General features: G+C 46.8%; 2 protein-coding genes across 8 annotated transcripts in view; one reads left to right on the plus strand and one right to left on the minus strand.

The window, feature by feature from the left end:
• Positions 1-2,676: 2,676 nt before the first annotated feature.
• The window catches only part of nol9 (nucleolar protein 9), a 55,988-nt gene continuing 33,266 nt past the window's right edge, over positions 2,677-25,398 (minus strand). For 2 of the 7 annotated variants that reach the window (XM_042343515.1, XM_007897860.2), the window contains exons 2-13: positions 11,201-11,783; positions 10,463-10,682; positions 10,231-10,361; positions 9,930-10,074; positions 9,008-9,104; positions 8,797-8,894; positions 7,694-7,855; positions 6,600-6,894; positions 4,824-4,938; positions 4,061-4,238; positions 3,299-3,432; positions 2,677-3,163 (exon numbers count right to left, since the gene is read on the minus strand). In XM_042343515.1, coding sequence (XP_042199449.1) covers positions 3,038-3,163; positions 3,299-3,432; positions 4,061-4,238; positions 4,824-4,938; positions 6,600-6,894; positions 7,694-7,855; positions 8,797-8,894; positions 9,008-9,104; positions 9,930-10,074; positions 10,231-10,361; positions 10,463-10,682; positions 11,201-11,755 — 2,256 coding nt within the window. In that variant the 5' untranslated portion in view covers positions 11,756-11,783 and the 3' untranslated portion in view covers positions 2,677-3,037. The other 5 variants (XM_007897861.2, XM_007897859.2, XM_042343517.1 and 2 more) reach the window with 5 other exon arrangements.
• Positions 12,743-17,990, plus strand: LOC103181448 (zona pellucida-binding protein 1-like). The gene is made up of 6 exons (XM_042343782.1): positions 12,743-12,928; positions 14,780-15,025; positions 15,676-15,807; positions 16,435-16,584; positions 17,607-17,822; positions 17,929-17,990. The coding sequence occupies exons 1-6, from the start codon at positions 12,889-12,891 to the stop codon at positions 17,988-17,990; spliced, it is 846 nt and encodes a 281-aa protein (XP_042199716.1). The 5' UTR covers positions 12,743-12,888.

Below are 25,398 nucleotides of genomic sequence, written 5' to 3' on the forward strand. Positions count from 1 at the left end.
TATTCTGTGAAGCGCTTTGAGCCGTCTCAAAGATGTGATTAGACGTTATATCAAATGCAAGGATTATTATTATTTTACCCTCTTTAACCTAGAGACATTGTCGCCCAGCTGCTGCCCTAAGATTAGTAACTCAGCACAGCTACACTGGGAAGGTGCGGACCTCACTCAAGCCGAGAGACAGTATATTATCCCTGATTGACCAGCTCGCTTACATTAGTCACTCCTGCCAGCCAGTTCTGTGTTATCTTGACTGAAGGTACAACAACAACAACAAGATTCCATTTATTGAGCGCCTTTCACGTCGGGAGGACATCCCAAGGCGCTGTACAGTTGGGTCAGGACCCGAGCATTGGGGAAATGGTCAGGGTGAGGGGAGGGAAGGGAGGGAGCGAGGAGGGGGGAAATGGTGAGGGGAGGGAAGGGAGGGAGCGAGGAGGGGGTAGAGAGTCGAGAAGGGAGCTGAAGGCACGGTCAAAGAGAAAGGTCTTGAGACCGGCCTTGAAGGAAGAAAGGGAGGAGGCGGCGAAGGCACTGGGGGTAGAGTTCCAGAGCCAGTTAATCAACAATGTCCATCCACACTCCCAGGTCAGTGACAGCACGGGTTAGACAGAGTAAAGCCCCCTCTACACTATCCGCCCACACTTCCACATGAGTGACAGATGGGTTAGAGACACAGTGAAGCTCCATCTACACTGTCCCATCAATAGAATTATCCCCAGTTGTAGAAACATTGGTGCATCATTCCCACATAATTGGAGCAGTGAAGCCTGCTGCAAAGCTATTTTTAAGAGGCGAGACTTTCAGCAATAAGCTGGCATCTGGGCTGTCAGCATTCCTGTCACCCTGAAAGATTAATTCTTTTTCACAACCACATGGAGAGTTCTAACCCGAACAGCGCCTAGTAGTGAGGGAGACGCACATGCAGGGACCTACTGTGCTGTGTTGGGAGTTGCAGGTTTAGCCAGCTCCGGGGAGGCGATCGTACTTGGTGTGGACAAAATTCATGTCTACGTGGCTCCGGCGTGAACAGGACCCAACGTTCTACATCCACCCGAGTGCCAGCTGCCAGCCCACTGGTACCAACCTCACCACACAGGGCAGCTCACCATCTCTAGCTCTCTCCTCCGGGTGGGCTCAATTCCTCCTCTCTCTGCTCCACAATCTTTCTTTTCTCTATTCCACTCCCACTTTCCGTTCTCCTGTCTCTGTTTGATGTCTCTGCCTCTCGGAGCCTGTAGAGCCGAAGAGCTGATTACAGCCCAGAGCACAATTCATTCAGCATCACCAAAATGGAGCATGTTTCTATGGCAACCAAGCAACGCAGCGCCCAGCAGCTTGCCCCCTCCCTCAGCCAGTGCTCTCAGCTCCGAGTTCCTCCCGCTCAGGCTGAACATTCATTCCCTCCTGCTATTTTTTGTTTCAAGAACAAATTACATAGATTTCTGCTAGAAAATAATATCTCGGGATATAGTATATAGTTTGGGACATGACAAGGGACTGCCAGGCTGTTGGAAGGCAAACAAAATGGATCTTGGTCTTCTTTCTCGTAGCAAATATGTTCTTACGCTTTCCCGGGCCCAGTGATAACTATTTACCTTTGCGGCTCTGGCTGAAGAGGCCCAAGTATTTCACAGATGGAATTTTTTTCCCAGCCCCAAACATGTGGTCTCCATATTGATTTTGTGCCACTGTGCAGCCTGGCTCCTGTGCCAAGTCCTTGCCGAGCAGCCAGAGCCCCATCTGGAACACATTAAGCGGCTGCTGCTATTGAACTGGCGCCAGGAGTTGTTTCTGTGCCTCCCAGCTGCGATTCAGCAACCTTTCCTGACCAGGGCTGCTCGCCTTCCACCCATCACTGCTTAATCACTTCTCTCAAAGGCCCGTCATTTGAAGGCGGATTTCCTGGGTAACTGTAAGAGTGCTGGAAAGTACAAAGAGTGTGACAATGTGAGAACAATGTGCTGGATTGTAAGATGGCCAGTGACTGTTGGATGTTTAGCTGCTCTCTTGCACAGCAGGATGTGAAGCTCAGAAGACTGAATACTCCCAGGCTGGGCTGGATAACAGTCAGTTGTTCCTGGCTGGGAAACTGCCGACTCCTTCTGACCCGTCCCTTGGCACTGAATCAGTGCATCACAGTGTGGGTACCCCAGTGTGGCAGAGAGTGGGTACCACTTGTGTGTATGTGTATGCATGTGGGGGGCGGCGAAGGGTTGTCAACATGTAAACAAAATCCACCCATTGGGGTATCTAAACATCTCAGCGTATTGCAAAGCTTCCTGGCTTTGTCAGCGTCTCTCCTAAACCAGATTTACAAAGAACAGAAAGAGGCCATTCATCCCTTCAAGTCTGCTGTGTTGTTTTATCCACGTTACCATCTACTCTAATCCCACTTCCATTTCATATTCCTCCTCCTCGAGCATTTAAATCCATTTAAAAGAATTTATGAGCTTTACTTCAGTAATGGTATGAGGCAGAGAATTCATCATTCCAACTACCATTACCATAAACTCAGTTCTAACATCCCTTTTAATTCTTTTTCTAATATTATATTATTTCCCAGTCACACGCCACAATCCACTACATTCACTGCAATATGAACCAGGTAAGGAACCTCCCCAGTACAGTGCGACCCTGGCCAGCATTTAACCTCTGAGCAGGAATCCAGCAACCAGAGAACAGGACACACAATCTTTTATTTATAAAACGTTTCACATTCCCTATTTTTAAGAATACATCAAGGCTCCTTACTGATCGAGTGAGCATCAGACACATTCAACCAGCGTTGGAGGCACAATGAAGAGGTTGCCTTCAGAGCAGGCAATTCTGTATAGCGGCAGGGGTATAAATCAGCATGTTGTTATAAAAAGGCTGGATCTGCATTGAATATTTTTCCCCATAGACAGTTCTTTTGTAACAGCAACAACTAAGGAGTCAGAAACAGGTAGTGTGCAGGGGCCTAGGACCTTCCCTCCTCTCCCATTCCTCTCTCCCCACTCCCCATGGGGCCCTCCCTCACGGAGCCCAGAGGCCACCACTATTGAAAGCTGGTGTTCAGGTGTTCCCATCTCCTCAGGTGATTGCAGACTTTAATTTTTCCAGCTCCAGAGAGGTTGAAAGAATATTCAGACGTGAGGTACGGCAGATCCCCAGACAACCCAGGCTACGAGAAAATAACAGTAAAAAGGAAATCAGCACCAGATCAGGGGCCCTCAGTACAGAGGCCTTGCACCTCTCCTGGCCCTCAGCCCCGCCGCCCCCTACCCCCACACACCCTCTCCCCGTGTCGTGGTCTCACCTGGTTTTGGAAGAGTGAGTGCGGGATGGTGACGGCCCCCAACAGAAGGCAATTCACCAGCCGCAGCTTTGCCGGTGACACTGGGGTCAGTATATAATACAGCTTCTTCTCCATATTTATCCCACGAAGGATTCCTACAAAGAACACAGCCATTGATTACCGCATAGCATTAGGCAGCAATAAATAGCCAGCAAACTGAAAACACGGGCGGATGGGAAGAGGGGGTTGTTGCCTAACTGAGTCTCGAAATCCCCTGGCTGGGAGTGTTTTAAGGGGAAATGCAGACAAGAACAAACAACATTTACACAGCGCCTTTTACATCAGGAGGACATCCAAAGGCACTGAACAGTCAGGATTTTGGACCCAAGCAGGGGACTGGGATCAGGAGGGGTGGAATACAGGGAGGGTACGGGTAGGAGGGTGGGCGAAGGCACGGTCGAAGAGGAGGTGTGTCTGGGGATCTGCTGTACCTCACATCTGAGTATTCTTTCAACGAGACATGCCTTGAAGGAGGCAAGGGAGGGAGCAAGGCGAAGGGAGTATGGAATGGAGTTCCAAAGGATGGGGGTAGAAGACCTGACTGCCAATGGTAGGGCAGGCCGGGCAGGGAATGTGGAGCAGGCTGGAGCCTGCTGAGCGGAGGAAGAGGATAGGTTGATATGGGGTTAGCAGGTCACGGAGGTACGGTGGAACCCTGGCTGGGACTGGTGACAAGACAGTGCAGATCCCTCCTGAGTATCTCTATCTCTATGCTAAACTCACCAATGCCAAAACAATCACAGATGGGAGAGTGCGGGAGTATGACGGGGCCACCTCGCTGGGAGCAGACATTGTCTGGAACCTGGCAGAGCCCAACCAAGCTGGCATTGGCAGTGTACAGGATGTGAGCTGGGGACACATCACAGTGTAGTACGTGCAGCGCCACTGCACCAAACGGCACCTGGGGAACAGGAAAAGCAACTCAATCAGCACCAGAACAGAGAAGAGAGCAACCGATCGATCCTTGTGAAGGGACATCACATTCAACTTATTGAAGCAGTCATCCCTCAGGCAGCCATTCAGGCCTGTGTAATGCTGTGACTGTCCAGAACCCAACTCAGAACTCAGGCTTCTAATTTGGGCACAATGCCACCTCGGAGGGAGGATCATTTCATTCGACCACAGAACACTTCGAGCACAGTATGAGACTGACCACAGGTGCAAACAATTATGCAGGGACGACACCAACAACTTACATTTGTATAGCACCTTTCACACTGGGAGTACATCCCAAGAAGTTAAAAGGTCTGGATAGCAACCAGAAACGTAAACCCTGGCTAAGTGTCTTTCCCATAGTCAAGGTGTTCAATGAAAGCACAGTTACTGCAAGGCAATAGATTTGGAAGCTCTGACCATTAGTGATCTCCACCCCACAGGCAATATTATTCTATCGCAGTCTCTCCCTGGTGAGGCCCTGGGAGAGACCGTCGAAGCCACCCAGTAATCTCCCACCGAGCCTGAAAGAGAAACTTCGGTCTGTAAGTACCTGATAGGGCAGCATGCTGTGCAGAGGCTGCTGGGCTCTCCCAGTGTCCAAGGGCAGCAGTTGGCTCAGAGATCCCAGCAGAGCCAATTCTCTCAGCATGTGATTGGGGAATTTCCTAAGGAGCACACATAATTCAGTAAAAATACCCACAGCCTGAGACCTTGGCAAACCACAGAGCTGTCTCCCCTCTCCCTAACGGGTGCTCACAGCAACAACTTGGATTTATATAGCGCCCTCCACGGCGGACGGCGTCTCAAGAGCGCTTTACAGTAACGGATCCTAGAACCGAGCCAGGGGGAGGGGGAGGGGGGAAAGTGACCAAAGGCGCAGTCAAAAAGAAAGGTCTTCAGCAGAGACCTGAAAATGGGAAGGGAGGGAGCGAGGCGAAGGGAGTGAGGAAGGCAGTTTCAGAGCCTCAGGGCATAGTGACTGAAGGCACAGCCGCCGAGGGTGGAGCGGAGGACTCGGGGGACAAGGAGGAGGCCAGACCCGGAGGAATGAAGGCAACAGGTAGTCTTTTGAGGAAAGAAGTTAGAGAGGTAGGGGGGTGCAGAGGAGTGCAGGGACTTGAATACAAGGGTTAGGATCTTGAAATCGATCCTATCTGGGATAGGCAGCCAGTGCAGTCTGGCCAGGACTGGGGGGATCGGGGAGTGGAGTTCGGTGCAGGTGAGAATGCGGGCGGCAGAGTTTTGAATGATTTGGATTTTATGGATGGCAGTGGATGGGAGACCGGCGAGCAGGACGTTAAGAGTAGTCCAGCCGAGAGGTGACATAGGCATGGACCAGGGTTTCAGCGGCTTTTGGGGAGAGGTATTGGCAGAGACGGGCGATGCTGGTGAGGGACCGGATGTGGGGGAGGAAGGATAATTGGGGGTCGAACCTGACGCCAAGGTTCCGTATGGATTTGGAGAGTTTTAGGGGGAGGTTGGATAGGTAGAGGAGGTGAGAGCCTTGAGGGTTAGACATTGAGTATGAGTATGGCTTCCGTCTTGCCAACGTTCAGCTGAAGGAAATTTGCGCTCATCCAGCCCCTGAGATCTGACAGGCAGGCTGACAGAACATCAGAGGACTGGGGGTCGCAAAGAGAGGTGTAAAAGTAAAGTGGTCTACATACATGTGGAAGTGTACCCCATGTCTGCGGATGACATCTCCAACATGCATTAATATAAGCAACCCGTCATGCATTGGCAGTGTCTCAGAGCGCTTGACAGTGGTAGAGCATGGTGCTGTGCCAGGGGGGAGGTGAACGTAGGCACGGTTGAAGAGGAAAGTCTTCCAAAGATGGGGAAGAAAGGGGCAAGGCAGAGTGATAGAGGGAGAGTGTTGCAGAGTTACAAGGTAATCAGTGCACATGGACACACGTGAATCCAACAATCGACTCTTACAGAAGTGCACGTGCATACCCAGGACATAATCCTCATAACATTTAAACCACAACCTGCAATTATACAGAACCCTGCACATTGGATGTCTCGGAGCACTTCACAAAGATAGGGAGGAGAGAGGAGGAGGTGACTGCAGGTTTTTATGAGATTTAAAGACAGACAGAGATGGGCCGAGGCAGCATTTAAAAACACAACAATAATTTTGATTTTTAAAGAGCCTTTCATGTGGCGAAGATGCCTCAAAGTACTTGACATAACTGTCTGGAAGCCTGAGTTGGGAGAGCTGAAATCATGGCAACACTGACAGTAACAGACCATACAGATATACTGCTGACCCGAGGAAGGTTGAACTAACTGAACTTTACTCATAGACTAGTTAAGGACTCACTGAGAGCAACTCCTTTCTCTTGCTTGGCTGTATGCCTGGACCCGCAACAGCCTGTGCCCGCGGAGCACAAGCCCCTCATTTGGGGCCTCCTCCTCCTCTGAGCTCTCCCATGTATTCACAACTGCACAACTCTGCTGGATCTGGTGCTTGCCCTTGGTGTGCCAGCCAGCGGTCGTGCGCACGTGCTCCGGGGTCATAAACGGCAGCTCCTGGCTCCCATCCCCGGTCCTGAACTGTACCACGTGCGTTGGGGACAGCAGCCGAATCAGGTCAATGAGAACCAGCAAACCCAGGCCTATGAGAGAGCAGGGGGGTGAGCGAGAAACATACACACACGTTAGGAGATATGGAAAGATATGGCTAGACATATGATGGTTAGACTCTTTCTCTATCCCGCCACCTTGCCCCTTCCTTCCCCATCTTCAGATCGCACCTGAAGACCTCTCTCTTCAACCATACCTAAGGTCACCTCCCCCCAGCTCAGGGTTGTGTACCACCACTGTCAAGTGCTCTGGGATGCTACCGTGCATAAGGGGTGCTATATAAATGCAAGTTGTTGTAGACACCATTAAGACCCTCCCCTAGCCCTCACGACAGAGTTTCTAAAAGAAGAAGAGGGGAGTTGAGAAGAATTTTTTTTCTCTCGAGTTGTTCGAATCTGGAACGCGTTGCCTGAAAGGGTGGTGGAGGCCGATTGGATAACTATTTTTAAAAACGCGGCGGACGGGTATTTGAGGAGGACGGGTCTGCGGGTTATGGGGAAAGTGCTGGGGAGTGGGATTGACATTACATTGCTCTTTTCAATGAGCCGGCACAGACTCAATGGGCCGAATGGCCTCTTTTTATGCTGCACCATTCTATGATATGTGGACTCTCTATGTGATGGGTGGAAACTGTACTCAACACTTCCATTTCTTTCAGTGAGATAAACGCACTGCACACAACCTCGTCCCACGACAATACCCCACCTCATACCAACAGCACGACCCTGACCTCATACATGTTACTGAGGGGAGAGGGACGAGACATTTGTGATGTAATTTCCGAACCCACTGCCACAAGCTGCTTTCTCCAGCGCGTTTACAGTGGCTGACCTTTCACCCAGCCCATGGTGTTGATGACTAGAGGCACTTCCTTCCGGCACGCTGCGTGCAGATACTTCACCGCCTCCATGTATCGGTCCAAGTCTCGCTCGCACGACACGTCACCGTAATACACCATTTTCCGGGGCTCACTCTGGTGCATATAAGGAGGACCTGTAAAAGAGACAGAACAAAGACCTGCTCAACCACTGTTCATTCACAGTAACGTCTTAGCTGTAACTGATCAGAAGAGGTTGCACTGTGACTTACCAGCTCATCCATGCATTTTTCACATCTAGGCTTGACTATGAAACTCCCTGCTTGTCGTCCTTCCCAACTCTTCCCACCACAGCCTGTAGATCGTCTAGAACTCTGCGGTTCATGTCCTCTCCCACAGCAGGCTCTGTCCTCAGTCCCACCCTCGCCCTGTGCCACTGACTCCGCATCTCCCAGAGAATAGAGTTAAAAATCCTCGCTCTCACCTGTAAGTTCCTCCATGGCCTTGTTTCTTCCTACCTCTGCGACCTGCTAACCCTATGTCAACTTGTCCACTCCCTCCGCTCAGCAGGTTCCGGCCTGCTCTATGTCCACCACCCAGCCTGCCTTCAGCCTCTCTGCCCCCACCATTTGGAACTCCATCCCAAGTCCCTTTGTCTTCCTCCGTCCTTTGCCTCCTTGAAGGCACGTCTCAAGACCCTCCTCTTCGACCACGCCTTCAGCCACCCTCCTATCCATACCATTTCTATCCTCCACCCCTCCTGATCCCAACCCCCGGCTCGAGTCCAAATCCCTGATTGTCCAGCAGCTTGGGATGTCTTCCTGATGTGAAAGGCGCTGTTCAAATGTCATTTGTTGTTGTTACAGTGACAGTTACTCGCAGCATTTCAACAATAACAACTTGCAATTTATACACTGCACTTCACGCAGGGTAGCGTCCCCGAGTGCTCGACAGTGAGAAATAGATTTGCGTGTCTTCTGTAGACATGTAGATGTTTACCCTGTGTCTGCGAATGACATCGCCGAGAGAGAGCACGTAGACGAGGAAAAGAATAATAATTTCACTACAAGCCCATTTACAAGATGACTTTCTTGGTAGCAGCAGACAGGCTACTTACTGAGAAGAGGTCCGGTAACGGAGTGCAGTGCCACACAGCCTGGAGGACTGAATTCTGTCTGACCCAAGTCACACTCCAAAAACTCCACGCAGGGAACACTGAGAGAGGGGGGGAAGGGGAAGAGATTAGCAACTTGAACCCAAACCTTAAAGATTACAGATACACTAAACATTATAGGCTACATTAAACAGTAAGAGACAGGATAACTTACTGGTTCAGGAAGGAGTTCATGAGGTAGCGACTGAAGGTTGACTTGCCGACATTCTTATTACCACAAACCAGGATGATCGGGCAGCCATCGTCGTCCTCTGCTCTCACACAGATATTCAGTTATTACAGGGAAATAATCCTCAGCTCGTAAGGCACTCACATTTTATTTTCTGGTCAGCAGCCAAGTGTCTGACGTATGTGTAAACCCATCACCACTCTTAAAGAGTATTCAAATCAAACAGAGAGTTCTACGCAATCCACCTACACATGGAGATTCCACAGATAGATTGTTGAAATAGAATGCGCACTCTTTCTCTGGAGGGACGCATCCTGTTTACCTAATCCTGGAAAGTCATCAGAAGTGCCCTGGAGTACTGTGGACCCACCCGGCTCAGGAACCTGACTAGAGACTGTCACAGAGTGCGGACTTGATTCTGATAATCTGTTGCCAAACATGTCACTTTGGAGCCAGTTGAGTTACAAGGAGACCCCACTTATCACACCCCCACTTCCCCAGGATAATCACTAGTTGGTCATTTGACATCTGACAACACAGATGTGAGCCCTCACTAGGTGGATGGTATGTACCAAGAACTCCCTGCGAGCTTCTTGCTGGGCAACACAGCCAATTTGCTACTCACATTGTGTTTAGAGCTCACGTACACTTTACAAACCCATATCAGGGCACAAGTTATAGTTGGACGGAATCCTAAGATTACTGATCTAAGTAATCCTAAGATTACTGCAGATCCAGAGCCAGGCTGGTTTTGAAGGGCAGGAGTGAAGGAAACCTACATGAATGAAGATCGTTCTCGCTTTGAGATGTCTCGAAAATGTGATAACATCAAATTTAAGGATTATTATTATTATTATTAAAGAAATGGTTTGACCCCAGGCCTTGGGGTCTCCAGCTGTTCACTTACCCAGGCAGGTCTTGAGGAGTTCCTGAATGGTATTAGACCACTCCTCAGACAGGATCAGCCCCGGATCGTCAAAGAGGGGGATTACACCCAGAGAGGTTAAAGGGGAGCAGTCGAGAAATGGATGCTTTCCACAAGACATTACTTTCTAAGGGAGGAAGGAATAGAGATAAAAGTCAGATCAAAGTCACCGCAGTTAGAGCTAGTGTGGCCACAACAATAACAACAACTAATTACATTGGTAACACCTTTCATGTCGGGGGGATTTGGATCTGAGCAGGGGAACCATCTGCAGGAAACTCACCGAATCGGAGGTAAAGATCTCCCTATACTTGGGGAAGCTGGTGATGAAGTCAGTCAGAGGTGTGTGCAGACGCTCCAGCAGCACAATGGAGCAGGTTGAGGTTACCTCCTTCATCAGATTGGCTCTTGTAGCTGCAACAAAATGGAGCAGTTAATGGGAGGGGTGAAGCAAAAAATATCAGAGTCACAGTGCTTGATCACACAGCCTCACCACAATTGCCGCCGTGCCTTACCAGCAGGGACGTGATCGCGGAGAATGCTCTTGGCCTCCATTTTCATATCGCGCTTGGTCCTGCCTGGTTTGCAGTGAGCGAGGGCTTCAATGCTCAGGGCGTTGTGTGTCATTAGAGAGTACAGGCTATAGGCAGGCTGGCCTTGGCTAATCACAAAACCTAGCACCTGGACACTACCGTAGAGACAGGTCATATGACACCTTCCTCGGAAAGTCAGACTCTGCAGACAAAGACAAATGAAACAGATATAATCACTTTGTGGATAAACAAGGTGCTGAGCACTAATCTCACCCCGTTAGCCAACAAACACATTAAATGGTCAAATACCATAAGGCAAGCACTACCACCACAGGGCAAACACCAGTTATACAGCGCCATTCACGTTTTAAATTTTTTTTTATACAATGTGATCAATTTGAATCGAACTGAATATTGGTACAAAGGCAATCTCGGCAACAGAGTTTGCACCAGAAACATCTCGCACACGTACAATGAGATGCAGCCAATTAACTAACTTCTGGGGTGAATTGAGGATGAGAAGGAAATGCAAAAGGAAAATCTCCCCACTTTGCTGACTCCAGACAACTAGTGTGGCCTGATCTCATTTCCCATCACCAACAGAGATAACTCCCAGATCATTAACCTGTGCAGCTCTGTTGTGAGACCTGATTAATGTACAAGACTGGGCTGGTGGTCCTGAGCGTGGAACCAGAATCTAATGAACAGCTCTACACTGACCTGGGCTGGGCCCATCACCACCACACTGTGTTCGCTCCCAGCGTGCGCTGCAGCCAGGTACGGCCGGCTCCCGGCTCTAGAGAAACCAGTCTCATCGTCTATACAATCCTGGAGAGATTCGCCATCGAAGGTCCCATTGAGTGAGAAAGAATCAGTGTACGATCTCCAGTTTTCCACATCTCCCTCTACACTGGGGTCGTCAGCAGATGGTTCACTACCAGGTCCATCGTTTGAACTATTAACCCTTTTCTTTGAATTGCGTTGAGGAACCTCTGCCTTATCTTTCTCTTCCTCCTGTTGCTGCTCTCTCTCTTCCCCCTCTTCCTGACCATCTTCCTCGCTCTCTTCCTCCTTCACCACGACAGTCGAGCTTCTCTTGTCCAGCGGGGACCGAAGCCTCTTGAGGGTGCGGCGGCAGGGAGCCAGCACGCAGCAGCGCCGGGCCAGCACGCTCAGCTGCTTGGCCCCCGATACGTCTGTCAGCACCAACATGGGCTTCCGCTTCCAGCGGCGCTGTCGCACCTCGCACAGCGTTCCCGCAACATTCATCTTCATCTTCTTCAGCGCGCACTCATTACAGCATCTTCAAAGGAGAAAGATGACGTTACAATCCGTCTCTCAAAACATCACTACCTAATTCCCCACCTTTCCCAATACAGATTAGCGGCGTAGCCGGTCCCTCGCTCTGCGCTTAGCATCGCTGTCATAATGGCTCTCTCACTCCTCCAGCTCCAGACTTGTAATCTTCCCTCACATGAGGAGTGAGAAAGCTTCCCTCAGGGAGGCCTCTGAGCAAAGAACCAGTGGCTCATCCAGAACACCAGTCAGACGGTACACAACCCCCAGCGGCGGGAGGGCACTGAGAGAGATAACTGCACTGAACTGAACCACAGCGCAGGAGGAGGCCATTCCCCCGCATGCGCACACAAGCCGCCGTGCCCATGTGGCCCACAAGCCGCCCCCCCCGCCACAAGCCCCCCCCCCCCCACCCCCCCCCCCCGCCACAAGCCCCCCCACCCCCCCCCCCGCCACAAGCCCCCCCCACCCCCCCCGCCACAAGCCCCCCCACCCCCCCCCCGCCACAAGCCCCCCCCACCCCCCCACCCCCCCCCCCGCCACAAGCCCCCCCACCCCCCCCCGCCACAAGCCCCCCCACCCCCCCCCCCCCCCCCACCCCCCCCCCCCCCCGCCACAAGCCCCCCCACCACCAACCGCGCACACACACCTCACAAACACACACAGAGCCTCCCCCCAGGACACACACTCACACACACACACACAGCGCCGCACCTCTGTAGGAGCCGCTGAGCCCCGCGCGGTTGGGCCGACTATGAGCGGCCGTTGTGGGCTGAACAATTCGCCGCGCTGCTGCCGCCCGCCTCGCCGGCGCGGTGCCCGCTTAGGGCGGAGAGTCTCCCCCCGGTACCGGTGCCCGGTGCAGTCGCGTCGGCTACACGTCAAGTCAGATTTGACGTCTTCTCGTCAATGGAGTTGCGTGGCCGACGGTAATGTTTCCCGAGGTTCGTGGCATAGCGCCTCCTGGCGGCGGGAGGTCACTGTGCAGCATCGCTGCTGAATCACACACACAAACTGTTCCCCTCTCTCTCTCTCTCTCCCCCTCTCCCCGTGTTCGCTCCTCTCTGACACTCCTGGTCCCGATTCTCTGGAGCATCTAATGGCCTTTTTAAATGCCCACAATGGATCTGCACCGACAGCTGTCACTGACTGGTAACTACGACACGTGGATATAGAAACGCAAATAAAAGCAATAAGTTTCACTAATTAAACTGACAGTTCCTATGTTGATGTAAATGTCTCGGAGACTAAACCGTTGTCTCAAACTGGTCCAACTTTTCTGAATTTCTTCCTTCCCACCGAAAGTGGGGCAGAAACAGCACTATTATTATGTCATTTAGACCCAATCGTCGCTTTGTTAAACGTGACAGAGGAACTTTGATTTTCAATACATTTGACATCATCGATACACTTGAACGGTTTAATGTAAGTTTGACAAATACATTCTTTTTTTCGGCGAATGGAGAGAGGGTTAGGGTTAGAGTTCAGGGCAGTGCTCACTGCAAGAGATCCTAAACACTGTGTAATTATTATTATTATTATTATTATAAATAAGAGAGAAGCGAGAGAGAGCGGTGGAGAGAGAGTTCAGCACAAACAGTATCTGTCAGACCTCAAACAGCTCAACAGCCGCTGTTTCAAGTTCACTGACGGTCCTTTAAACGCGAACGGAAACCTCACAGTGTAATAAAACGTTTCTCTGTGACGTAAGTCCCGGTCTAACATCTCTGGTTCATCACCAATCTCCGCCTCTCGCCGTTACTGTCGGGCAGTCGCCCCCCGGAACCTCATCGCTTTCACTGCAACAGTTAATAATGTTCCTCACTTCACCGCTTCACTGAATAAACCGCTTCAATTCGAGAAGGTCCTGTGTGGCCCTCAGCAGCCGAAAAGTATCCCGAAATGTGGGTTTATTTATTAATCACAACGTATGTTTTGATTTTTCAAACGAAGGAAATAAAAGGTTAGTTGTCATTAAGTATTATTTTCTAAACAATGTCTCCTTTGAAAACTGGTAATAATAATAATAATAATCAAAATGATTACTCCCTGTGGAGAAACGCAAGACACCAATATCACAGCTTTACCTGATACAAGGTGGGACTTTGGATAATAATAATAATAATCCTTGCATTTGATATAGCGCCTTATCATGTCTTCGAGATGTCTCCAGTGCTCTTGTATAGCGCCTTTCACTTCGGGACATAATAATAATAATAATCCTTGCATTTGATATAGCGCTTTTCACGTCGGGAGGACATCCCAAAGCGCTTCACAGAACACACTGTAAAGTGAATTGACTGTATATTTGTGGGCGAACGCGGCAGCCAATTGCGCACAGCAATGTCCCACAAACAGTCGTAGATTGAAAATGACCAATTTATTATTGNTTTGGTTTTGGAGGGATTATTATTAGGCTCTGTGTGGAGTAAGGAAACTTGCCCAAGGTTTCGCCCTCTGCCTGGAATTGAACTCAGGTCTCTCGCTTGCAAAGCGAGTGCTCTAACCACTGAACTATAGGACTCCACATCCTCCTGACATGAAAGGCGCTAATACAAATGTAATTTTTTATTGTTGCCTCAAAACGCTTCACAGAATATATTGCAAAGTGAATTGACTGTATATATTTTGTGGGTGAAATGCGGCAGCCAATTGCACACAGCAGTGTCCCACAAACAATCGTGGATTGAGTGACCAATTTTTTTTGAGGGATTACAATCCCCAGAAAAGCAATCTGCCAATCGACTAACAACTGGGTTCCTACTTACTGCTAGGTAAACACAAACATGTGGAGTAAGGAAATTTACCCAACATTTTGCCCTTCTCAGGGATTAAACCCAGGGCCTCTCGCTTGCGAGCGCTCTAATCACTAAACTACAGGACTCCACTCCATGAATGTCATGATATATTCATAAAAATGTTATTTTTTGTCTATTCTGTCGTTTGTATTGTTTTATTCTACCTTATTTTAATGTTATGTCCTTCCTTCTCCCTCTCCTCCAGTAGATTCCCCGTGTCCTAGTGGTGTTTTGTGTGATTTGCTAGACAACAGCAACCTGACCATGAAAGACCAGACATCAGTAAATAAACTCAGTCAGGAGTTAATCAGTTTCGCTTCCTCGCTCCTGAAGTCTCCTGGAACTACAGCACCCTCCACTGGAAAAGCACAGGTCACACAGAGACTGATCTTCAAAACAGTAGAAGAGACACAAAGCACCAGACAAGTCTTTGGAAGATTGGGAGAGACAGGTAAGTCACAGTGCTGCAATATATCAGGTTAAAGGTGGAACCAGTTCACCCAGTTGTTAGTCAATTGGCGTATCGCTTTTCTGGGGTAATAATCCCTTTAAACTAAATAAATTAAACAAATAATAATTTGGTCACTTATTCCAGGACTGTTTGTCGGGCAATGCTGTCACTTTAGTATATTATAGTATATTCTTTGAAGCATGATAAGGCGTTATATTCAAACGCAACGATTATTATTATTCATTGCCAGGATCTTCTTTTCTTCTATAAAGTCGTCTAATCTCAATATATTTATAATCTGTAATTTCTTGACTGTCCTTTGGATGAGTCGCTAAATCAAGGTCCCGTCTGCCCTTAAAGATTTAATTACATTCAATAAAATTGATCATTCACTTCATGACTGTTTGTAGGACATTGCAGTGCACAAAATTGACTGCTGCATTAGCCCACAAAACACAGTCACTCCACTGTGCTTTGGGATGTCCTCCTGACTTTAAAGGCACTATAGCAAATGTTAGGCGTCTTTCAGCCCCTTGGGACATCCTCACAACATGAAAGGCGCTTTACAAATGTAATTTGTTGTTGTTGTAAGGATTATTTGGTATTATTTTATGAAAATGAATACTTGTGTGCCTCGTTGTCTCACTCAGTGCAAGTTCTGATCCCGTGGCGAGGGCGGCCCATCACAATGTTCTGCCTGACGCCTGAGCTTCAACAGAGGGGCATCATCAACCCTTCCATTCAATGGGTGAAAGAGGGAGACTCCCCAGTGTCTATAGAGGGTACGTTAGTAAAACGTCTAGAGAACAAAGATTGTGGGTAGTCTGGCTCAGTGCATGATTGATTGATTGGTTGATTGATTCATTGATATCTGTCTGTCTGTCTGTCTTTCTTTTTTCCAGGATCAATTGGAGATCAGAGGTTTGAAATGCCATGTATTTAAGTTGGTAAAACAATTTTGCCTTGAAACTTGAGACTCTTTGATGAAAAAAAGACCTAAAGAGTACCCTTTCATAGAATTTTACAGGACAGAATGAGGCCTTTCGGCCCATCATGCCTGTGCTGGCTCTTTGAAAGAGCTACCAACTAGTCCCACTCCCCCGTTCTTATCCCATAACCCTGCAAGTTTTTCCTTTTTAAGACCTATCCAATTCCCTTTTGAAAGCTACTATTGAATCTGCTTCCACCACCCTTTCAGGCAATGCATTCCAGACCGTAACAACTCTCTGGGTAAAACAAATTCTCCTCGTCTGGTCTTCCCTCGGTTCTTTTGCCAATTATCTTAAATTTGTGTCCTCTGGCTACCAATGCATCCACCAATTTCTCCCTATCTACTCTATCAAAACCCCTTATTTTGTACTTGAATTCTCATGGGGTTTATAAGATGCTGAATGTTTTGCTGTTGGCAGGGGAAGGAACTCAGTTCAAGGTGCAACAGGATGGCAGTCTGATAGTGTTAAACTGGGAAAACCAACAATTCAGCGGCTTCTACTCCTGCACCATGACATTTGGGCAGCAAGAAGCACAACACAAGCTGATGCTGCGCTTCTGCCTGGTGGGTAAGTGAAACTTGAGCGAGAACTCTGCTCCTCTTAGTTACAAGTAAAAAGGTTTATGTGTACGTGTATGTCTGAATGTGTGTGACTGAGTGTGTGAGAGTGTGGGTAAAGCGTGTGTGTAAAGCATGAGTGTGAGAGTGTGAGTGTGTGTGAGAATGAGTGTTTGTATGAGTTTGTATGTTTGTATGAAATGAAATCTTGTTGTTGAGAGTGTGTGGGTGTGAGAAGGTGTGTGAGAGTGTGTGTGGACAGGATAGGATCGGGGCTGTGATGGTTTTCGGCTCACACGTGAAAAATAACTACTGGGTGGGGTACCAGTCAGCAATACCTGTACTAGAGGGAACCTCTAATGCTGAAATCTCTGAAAACACATCTCTGGTAAGTGTAGATAAAGGAAGCAGTCATATTACATCCAGCAGGTCCCACAAACAGGCATGAAGTGAATAATAATTGATCTGTCAGGACACTGAGAGAAACTCCCTTCACTTTTTCAGAAGTGCCATGACTTCTTTAACATCTACCTGAACAGGCAGACGGTTTAAAGTGGTTTAAAGTGTCATAGGAACATAGGAACAGGACTAGGCCATTCAGCCCCTCGAGCCTGCTGCGCCATTCTACAAAATCATGGCTGACCTGTACTTGCCCTTGCCCCATATCCCTTGATACTCCAGCCTAACAAATATCTATCCACTATCTGAAGAATAGCACCACCGATAATGCAAGGTGCCTCTGACACTACAGTGGAATGCCAGCCTGTGAGCTCCCACAGCCTTCTGATGCAGAGGCAAGAGTACTACTAACTGAGCCAGGCTGACATCTGGGATTCTGGGTCATGAAAGCACATTGGAAATGCTGAAGCAGTTATAGGGCACACAAAGCCTTATCGTAGTATCTCTATTCTGTTGATTGGTGTGGATATACTGACAGAGGGAGCTGCTACACTGCAGAGAGGAGGTGTCCTGACACTTACCACTTCTCTTTGCTCAGGGATAGCTGAGTAATCTGTGTATCGTTGTCCCCAGTGTACCACATTCCATTGAAAAGTCTTCAAGTTGCTGCCCGGTTGAAGACCACTACGTGTGAGAATGGCTCTGTGAAGAATTCAGCAGCGGTCAAGAGCTCACTGGATTTCATGTGCCGGCAGCTGTCCTGTGAGGTGTCGGATGTGACCTCTGAGTGCAGAGAGAACACTGCAGTTTCCCAGAGGGGTCTTTACCAGCTCCAGCTCAATATCACAGGTGTGTGGCTCAGCCAGGTCAGTGCACAATGACATCAAACACCAGAACAAGACAAGGATAGAAGTGCAGATGCTGATAACCTCATTATCCTCTCTACCATTCTCAGACACTCAGACACAAGAAGATTGCACCCCCACCTCACCGCTGCGGTTAGATATGGATACCTGAGGGATTCCGGAAGCTAAACATTTTATGTTTTCCAATTCAGAGTAAAATTGATGTGAAACACCAAATAATTTCTTTTCCCAATAGTGTGGCCACAAAGTCGAAGCCTGAGTGCACCATGCATGAGCTGGAAGCACTGCTGGATGGAAGAAATACTGAGTCAGGTAGGAATTGCACAATGAGAGTCTCAACAGAACTCTGTTGAAGTCTGAACTGTTTACAGCATTCAGACAGTCAAAGTCGACGTGTTTGATAACTCAGCAGATTACTGTCACACTTTCAACCTGAGACTGTTCCCCCAAATTAGCTATAATCCAACTCCCTTACAATCTCCAGACTCCATGTAGAAGACGTGAAAAGCACTATATCAAATTCAAGGATTATTATTATTACTCACTTTCCAGTGGCAAGGAGTGCACCGCTTCAAATAGTGCAGCTTTGAATCGGCGTCTCACTCAAATAGGCTGCAAGGAAGGATGGTATGGAAATTAGGGGTTAGCACTTGGTATTTATAGGGAAGATTTTTATTGCAAACAGATTTGGATTGCCCATAACAGTAACAAATAACCCATTCACGTATCTTTGGTGCAAAATGAGACAATCCACCTGGGTAATTTGTATCAAACAAAGCAGCCAGTTTATTCAGAGAAGGTTCCACAACTAGTCATAAAGGGTTAAGGCTCAAAGATGGGATGGTGTAGATGGAGCTTCACTTGGCAACTAACGTGTCCTATACCTGATCTGGGAATGCTGGATTGGACAGCATAGGCGGAGCAGTTCATTTGAATTTAAGAATTTTTCTATATTTAACCCATGCTGTACACCATTTTATAATTTTGATACTGAAATACCAGAAATGGGAAAAAGTTCAGTTCCTTGACTCCAAAAGCAACTCACCAAGTTCACTACCAGCTATGATTTGAAAGTGCTGAGGAGCTCAGGTGACTTTGTCCTTAGGTGTTAGTGATTTTTTGTGTGTGAGTTTTTATACACTACTATTTTTCTACAGGCATATCAGAACATTCGTGCCTTACTAACCCAATCTCCAGAGGTGCCGAAACCTTTCAACAAAATACCTCCCTTGTTTTCCACACACAACAGCTTCCAAGCAGTGAAAGTGGATCACTGCCTGAAGGGAATGGGGAAGCCACCTGCAGAAAGGAGCCTGTGTGGTGATTGTTGCGGTGAGTAGATATGTTCTTTCTTACAGGTGAACGAACAAACCCATGTTAAATGCTCACCTCTGAAACTTATTGAAAGTCGTTATTCGGGCTGTGTCCATGTGTGGTCAGTCACACTAGCTTTTGTGAATGGAGTAAGACAGTGACAAGTGGTGAACACTCACTCCATCTCTGCACGAGTTGCTCTAATGTCCAGTGAGGTACATGTGGTTTGTGAGGGCCGGGGAACTGTGGGAATGGCTCTAGAGCCCCTTAATTACACCTCATCTTAGTCTGTAAGGTTATGTTGTATTTAAATTTAACTGTGCAAAAATCTTAAATTCAGTCCTGAATTAGAAGTTGGCCTTTTTAAGAAATGACTTCCAAATTAACGCTGAAGCATTAACTGACAAATCCTGACCCTTACTTTACTTAGTTTACTGCCCAATTAATGAATTTACTGAGTCTAACAACTGATCTATTTACAGTGACCTGCATGCCTGGCTCCTATAGCCCTGATTGGACATCCATCTGCATTCCATGTGTAGCCAATTCTTATCAGGATGCATTTGGTAAGAATGAGTGCCGCCCGTGCCCAGCAGGTCTCCTCACTAACGGAACTGGAGCAAACTCCTTGTCTGATTGCTTTGAAGATAACATTAGAAGGAGGGGAATGGAGGTCAATATCAAGAAGGGGAAACGGGCTAACTTTCCAATAGACACCACAGCAGCAGGTAAACAACAAAAGGCAACAGTGGTGATAATAATAATCCTTGCATTTGTTTTAGCGCCTCATCATGTTGCAACGTCTCCAAGCGCTTCACAGAATATACTGTAAAGTGAACTGAATGTATATTTTATGGGTGAAACGTGGCAGCCAATTGCACACAGCAGTGTCCCGCAAAGAGTAAATATGAATCTGTAATCTACCCAGACAGAAGGTACCTCTTCCTTTCTTTCTTCCTTGTGTTATGGTTTGAGTGACCAAATTATTATTTTGTCTTTAGGGATTATTACCCCCGGAAAGCAATCCGCCAATTAACTAACAACCGGGTTCCTACTTCCTACTAGGTAAACAGAGGCTTGTGGAGTAAGGAAACTTGTCTAATGTTTCGCCATGCCCTTGCTCTAACCACTAAGCTACAGGTGATTAAATAATAGAAGAGTGTTAGCGGCGTGAACATCTCTGACTGCTCAACAACCACAACAAATTACGCCTCATCAGATCTAATTCTACACATAATACTCCTGCTTCCTCTTGTAGATTCCAAGATGGTCCTGCAGAGAGTGAACCTGACTGAGATTGTGGTAACAATCTCGGTGTGCAGCCTGGTATTCCTCGTAGTTACTGTTGTCATATTATTCTGGTAAGTGGGGCAGCATGCATGGTTATTCCTTTGCTTTGGTTGGTCAAGTCCTGAGTTTCCTCACTTCAGGGAAGGGGAGACAACGGGCAAATTAAATATGCAAACTCAGTTCTTTCACAGCACCTAGTGCATTGTGATATTATTAAGGTACTATCAGTACTTCCAAACAAGCAGCACTGTGATACAGATGGTGTATGACTCCCTCTTGTGGTAAATACTGTCTACTGTGACTCAGTTCTAAGATGGAATTGGGTGGCGGGGTGTCAGGTCCTTCAGCTGGGAATTTGAGTCACTGAGTAGTGTGAGACAGTGTAAGGAGAGAGTGAGTGTGTGTGAGAGAGAGAGTGTGTGAGAGAGATTGTGAAAGAGAGTGTGTGTGAGAGAGGGTAGTGAAGTGCTAAATAATAATAAAATTCCTTGCATTTAATATCGCTTTATCGTGTTTGGGAGACGTCTCAAAATGCTTCATAGAATATATTGTAAAGTGAATTGACTGTATATTTTGTGGGCGAAACGCAGCAGCCCATTGTGCACAGCAGTAGTCCACAAACAGTAAATGTGCATCTGCAACCTGCCCAGACACAAGGTACTTCTTCCCTTCAGAATATTCATGTACTTTAGCACAGTAATGTGTGTACTCTTTATATGCCCACAAAATACAGTCACACCACTTCAGAGTGACTCCTATGAGACATCTTGATGATGTGATAAGACACTATACGAAATGCAAGGATTATTGCTATCATAAGGCAGGATATCCACGACTTTAATTTTTATGTATAATGCATTGCTATCTCTATCTGTAATGTATTTAGCTTGACGAAACTGATCGGAAAGGACTGTTATGTCAAGTGAAGCGCTAATAACTGGACGAGCAGATCTATGAGTTTTGTGCAGGTGAATGTCAAGGGGCTGCTGCAGATACCATTCAGGATGCCCCACACATGGGATCCATCAAAATCCATATCAGGGACTGCATCATGGAACCCACAAGAACTGAGGAGAACATAAATACAGAGACATGACACTGCCCCCAACAGCCAGCTAGCCCAAGATAAGAAGTGAAGCAGTTGAAATAAACCATAATTATGATCAGTTTGCCTAAGAGCCACAAACATGGTGAGCAGATATCAGATCTGAGATCCTGTGTGAACAAAAGAATGATAAGAGATGAAAACAGTAAGAGCCTGTAAGTATGCTATCAGATGATGCATGCGTCCCACTCGTATTTTACAGTCTCACAGTCTCAGGTGCTCTCTAAAAGTAACGGCACAATGAGTTGAGGATAAATTGTGTGGGGTCTTTGTTCTCTCTGCTATGTGGGGAGTGGAGAGCTGAGATATTGTGAAGAGTGAATGATGGCAAGTGATCTAAAAGGAGTGGAAAAATGAACCACTTAAAATAAATACAATTAATTTACCTAAAATTAGTGTTCTATGATTCAATACAATCTCTTATTTTTCATCATTTATACATAAGAAAAGCATTGAGATAGGCTGATGTGGAACACTGAACCTGGTTCTTTCGCTTCTGGCAACTGCTTTTTAATTCAGTCCGGTTTGATGGGATGAAAGTCTCTCTGTACGGGCCCCATATGAAATGTGTTTGAGATGGTCATAATTCAGGTGCCAGTAGGCGTGGGCTCACAGCACAAAGCTAATTTGGTGCTAATTGGTAAACTCACTCAAAGAAGCCAGAAGCATAGCTGTAACAGATATAAATATTAAACTGGTTCACTTGAGGGCAGTACTTCTAAGGGTTGGAAGTTTGGCATCTTATTGGGAAGTGAGAGAGATTTAATTCTAACCCACCTGTAAACACAATCTCTCCTAATTCCTTGGCCACTGAACATCCTTGGTCTGCCATCTGGACTTTAGATAAGACCCCAGGCTAGTCAGGGCTTTGGACATTGAAGCAAGTTTTGAGAATCAATACTTAAAAGCACAGAAGGAAACCATTGAACCCAGCAGGTCTTTGCAAGGCTAGCTCCAGTGAAGCGATCAACTTCTATTCAATGCTCTTTCCAAAGTATCCTTTAATAATAATATTCCTAGTAGGCCCATTCCCTTTAAGTGCTATTATAGACTCAAATTCAACAGGGAGAATGTGTCCCATGTAGAATTGTAATGCCCCCTCTTAATATATGGATGCATCTGCAGTGCAGACTGACCTTCCCAGTTTCAGGAACACAGTCTAGGTGTGTTAAAGAAAAATCCCCAGAAAGATGACACAGCCAATTTAACATACACATTTTACAAACACTTTAATGTAATGTAAGAAACATAATAAATTCTTTAATCATTTCCATGTTAGTTAATAAATATTTGAAAATATTGTAATGATTTGAATACGGGCCATTTTTCCTACTGTTTGATCACACTGGGAGGGAATGATATTTGTACACCTCAAATAAGCACATTAATAAAGAGGCACAAAAAAAGGCCATTCAGCCTTCCCGTCATCTCACTTTCCAGTTATCATTCACCCCTCCATCACCATCTCCTCTATAATCTACTCCATTCATCACCATCATGTCCAATATCCATCTCCTCCAACATACATGAGGGAGATGAAAATAGAGAACTATGGGAGGGGGGGGGGGTTGGGAGAGGGGACTAAGATAGGTAGAGGCTAGTGTGGTGTATACATACCGGCACAGATGAGTTGAGGGGAATGGCTTTATTCAATGCTGTACACTTTATGCAATTCTATTCTTCCCGCTATTATCCATCTCTATTAGTCCTCTTCTATCACCCCCTTTGCCATTTCCCCCTCATCATCTGTGTCCTTCTCCATTGTATACTCATCACCTCCTCCATTATTATCTCTTCCATCATCTCCCTCCCCTCTATTATCACCTCCTTTGTCATTTTATTATCATCTGATCCATCATATCTTGTCCATCAGCCATTTCATGACATGAGATAAAGAGGAAAAAACATGTTGACGGGGTGATAAGACTGTTGGTGGAGATGAACAATTACTACAGTAATAATAAAACAGTAATGGGTTGGGATCCATTCCACAGGGCAAGGTGATATCAACGTATACGCTGTTGTTTACAAAAGGACTGAACAGTGAAGCCGAGCTAGTTGTACTGTAAGTTACTGACATAAGTTACAGATGCTGCAGTAAGGGGTGATGTCTTATAAAAGTACAATATACTGTTTCCAAACAAGATGTCCTTCAAAATAAAGGTAATTGGGGGTCTCATGGGCTTGGCTTCATAGTACAGTGGACATAACTCACCTTTCAGGATTATTTCTGCTACTACAGCAAAACACATGTGCGGAGCAGCAGGAACCCGCAGGGCAGCTCTTTGAAGTTGGAACATGCTTACTTGCAATCGCACATCCAGTCTGCAGGCAGGGCTACCACAGGAGTGAGGCAGCTGCTGTGATGCAGGCTGTTTGAGGGAGCAGTATCTATCTGGAAGTTATTACGCTAACGATCCAACAAAAGGTACACATGTGTAAAACTAAGCTTTATAATCTTTCAAGATCAGAAAGCAGTGAGAGTGTGAAAATGCTTTTCCACTCTGCTAGTGACACGTGTCCTGAACAAATTCTTTTGTGCACTTTTCACTACTTCTGTGAAACTCAAGATTGAGATTCATTGTGCAACTTTTGATCTGATATAACATCACTAAGGGAGCAGATAGCACATCAGTACTAAACATGATCAGAATTTACGCAGTGTGGCAATAACCTACTCTTCACCTTTGCCAAATATTCTTAATTAAATAGTGCAGAAGTGAGGATAAAGTTTTCCAAATAAATGTTTTGGAAATATTTTGCTAATAATAGGAGGGGCAATGAGGTGGGTACAACGCTGGGGAGGAATTGCAATCTGGGAACAAGGGACCACTGATCCATCAATCCTTCATTCTTGTCACCAGGTTCTTAAACTCCAACAAATTGGCATAAAAATATGTGTCAGCCTGGTTCAGTCTGTAGCATTTTCTCTTATGAGTCAAAAGGTTGTGGGTTCAAGCCCGATGTAGGAACTTGGAACTCATATTGTCTAAAACTCCAATAGAGTTCTGGAGGGAAAGCTACATTGTCAGAGGTGCCAACCCTTCGATGAGAGTTTAACCGTGGTCCTGTCTGCCTCTTCAGCTGGACGTTAAACATCCAATGGCGCCATCTAAAAGGAGGGGGGATGTTGTTCTGGTGTTCTGGCCAACAATGCCCCAAATAAAATTGTCCATTCACTTCATGGCTGTTTGTGGGACATTCCTGTGTGGAAATATAGTTGCCGCATTTGCCAACAAAATACACAGTCACTGCACTTTACTACATGTACTCATCCTGGAAATTTTGCCAGTTCCCTCGTGCCCATTGCTTCTGTGGCTGAGATCTTCCAAATGACATTCCGATTGAAGGATTGGCAGGGAGAAAGTACTGCACTTGTTGGTTGCTGGAGTCAGCCCTTGCACTTGCAGAGTTGTCCTGGCAAATATCACGTTGCTGTTTATTTGGAGTGCTGCTAATGAGACTTCCCTGTATTTTGCATCAAACACTTATTTTTCAGATACTTTGCTCATACTATCTGTTTCCAGATGCTTTGTGTTAGAGATGATGAAAGGACTGGCTATTTTACTTCATCATCTGACACAGTTTATACACCACACCAGCAGCTGCTGTCCGCAATAAAGTAACTCCACGCTGAGTAGCTCCTACAGGAAAGTCTCTTGGCTCCAAAAACACAAACGTGTCAAGACCTTGGAAGCCAAAAGAATGGCCTGACTGGATTACGGCTGTTTTTGACCATTTCATTGCCAAATCTGTGCACCCACTGCAGGAAATGCCTTACTCTTTTGGCAGGCTGCAAATGCTCTAGTTTGTACCACATATCCTGACAGTCAGACTGTGTCCTCATTCA

Source organism: Callorhinchus milii, unplaced genomic scaffold (assembly GCF_018977255.1).
Source record: "Callorhinchus milii isolate IMCB2004 unplaced genomic scaffold, IMCB_Cmil_1.0 Scaffold24, whole genome shotgun sequence".
Taxonomy (NCBI): domain Eukaryota; kingdom Metazoa; phylum Chordata; class Chondrichthyes; order Chimaeriformes; family Callorhinchidae; genus Callorhinchus; species Callorhinchus milii.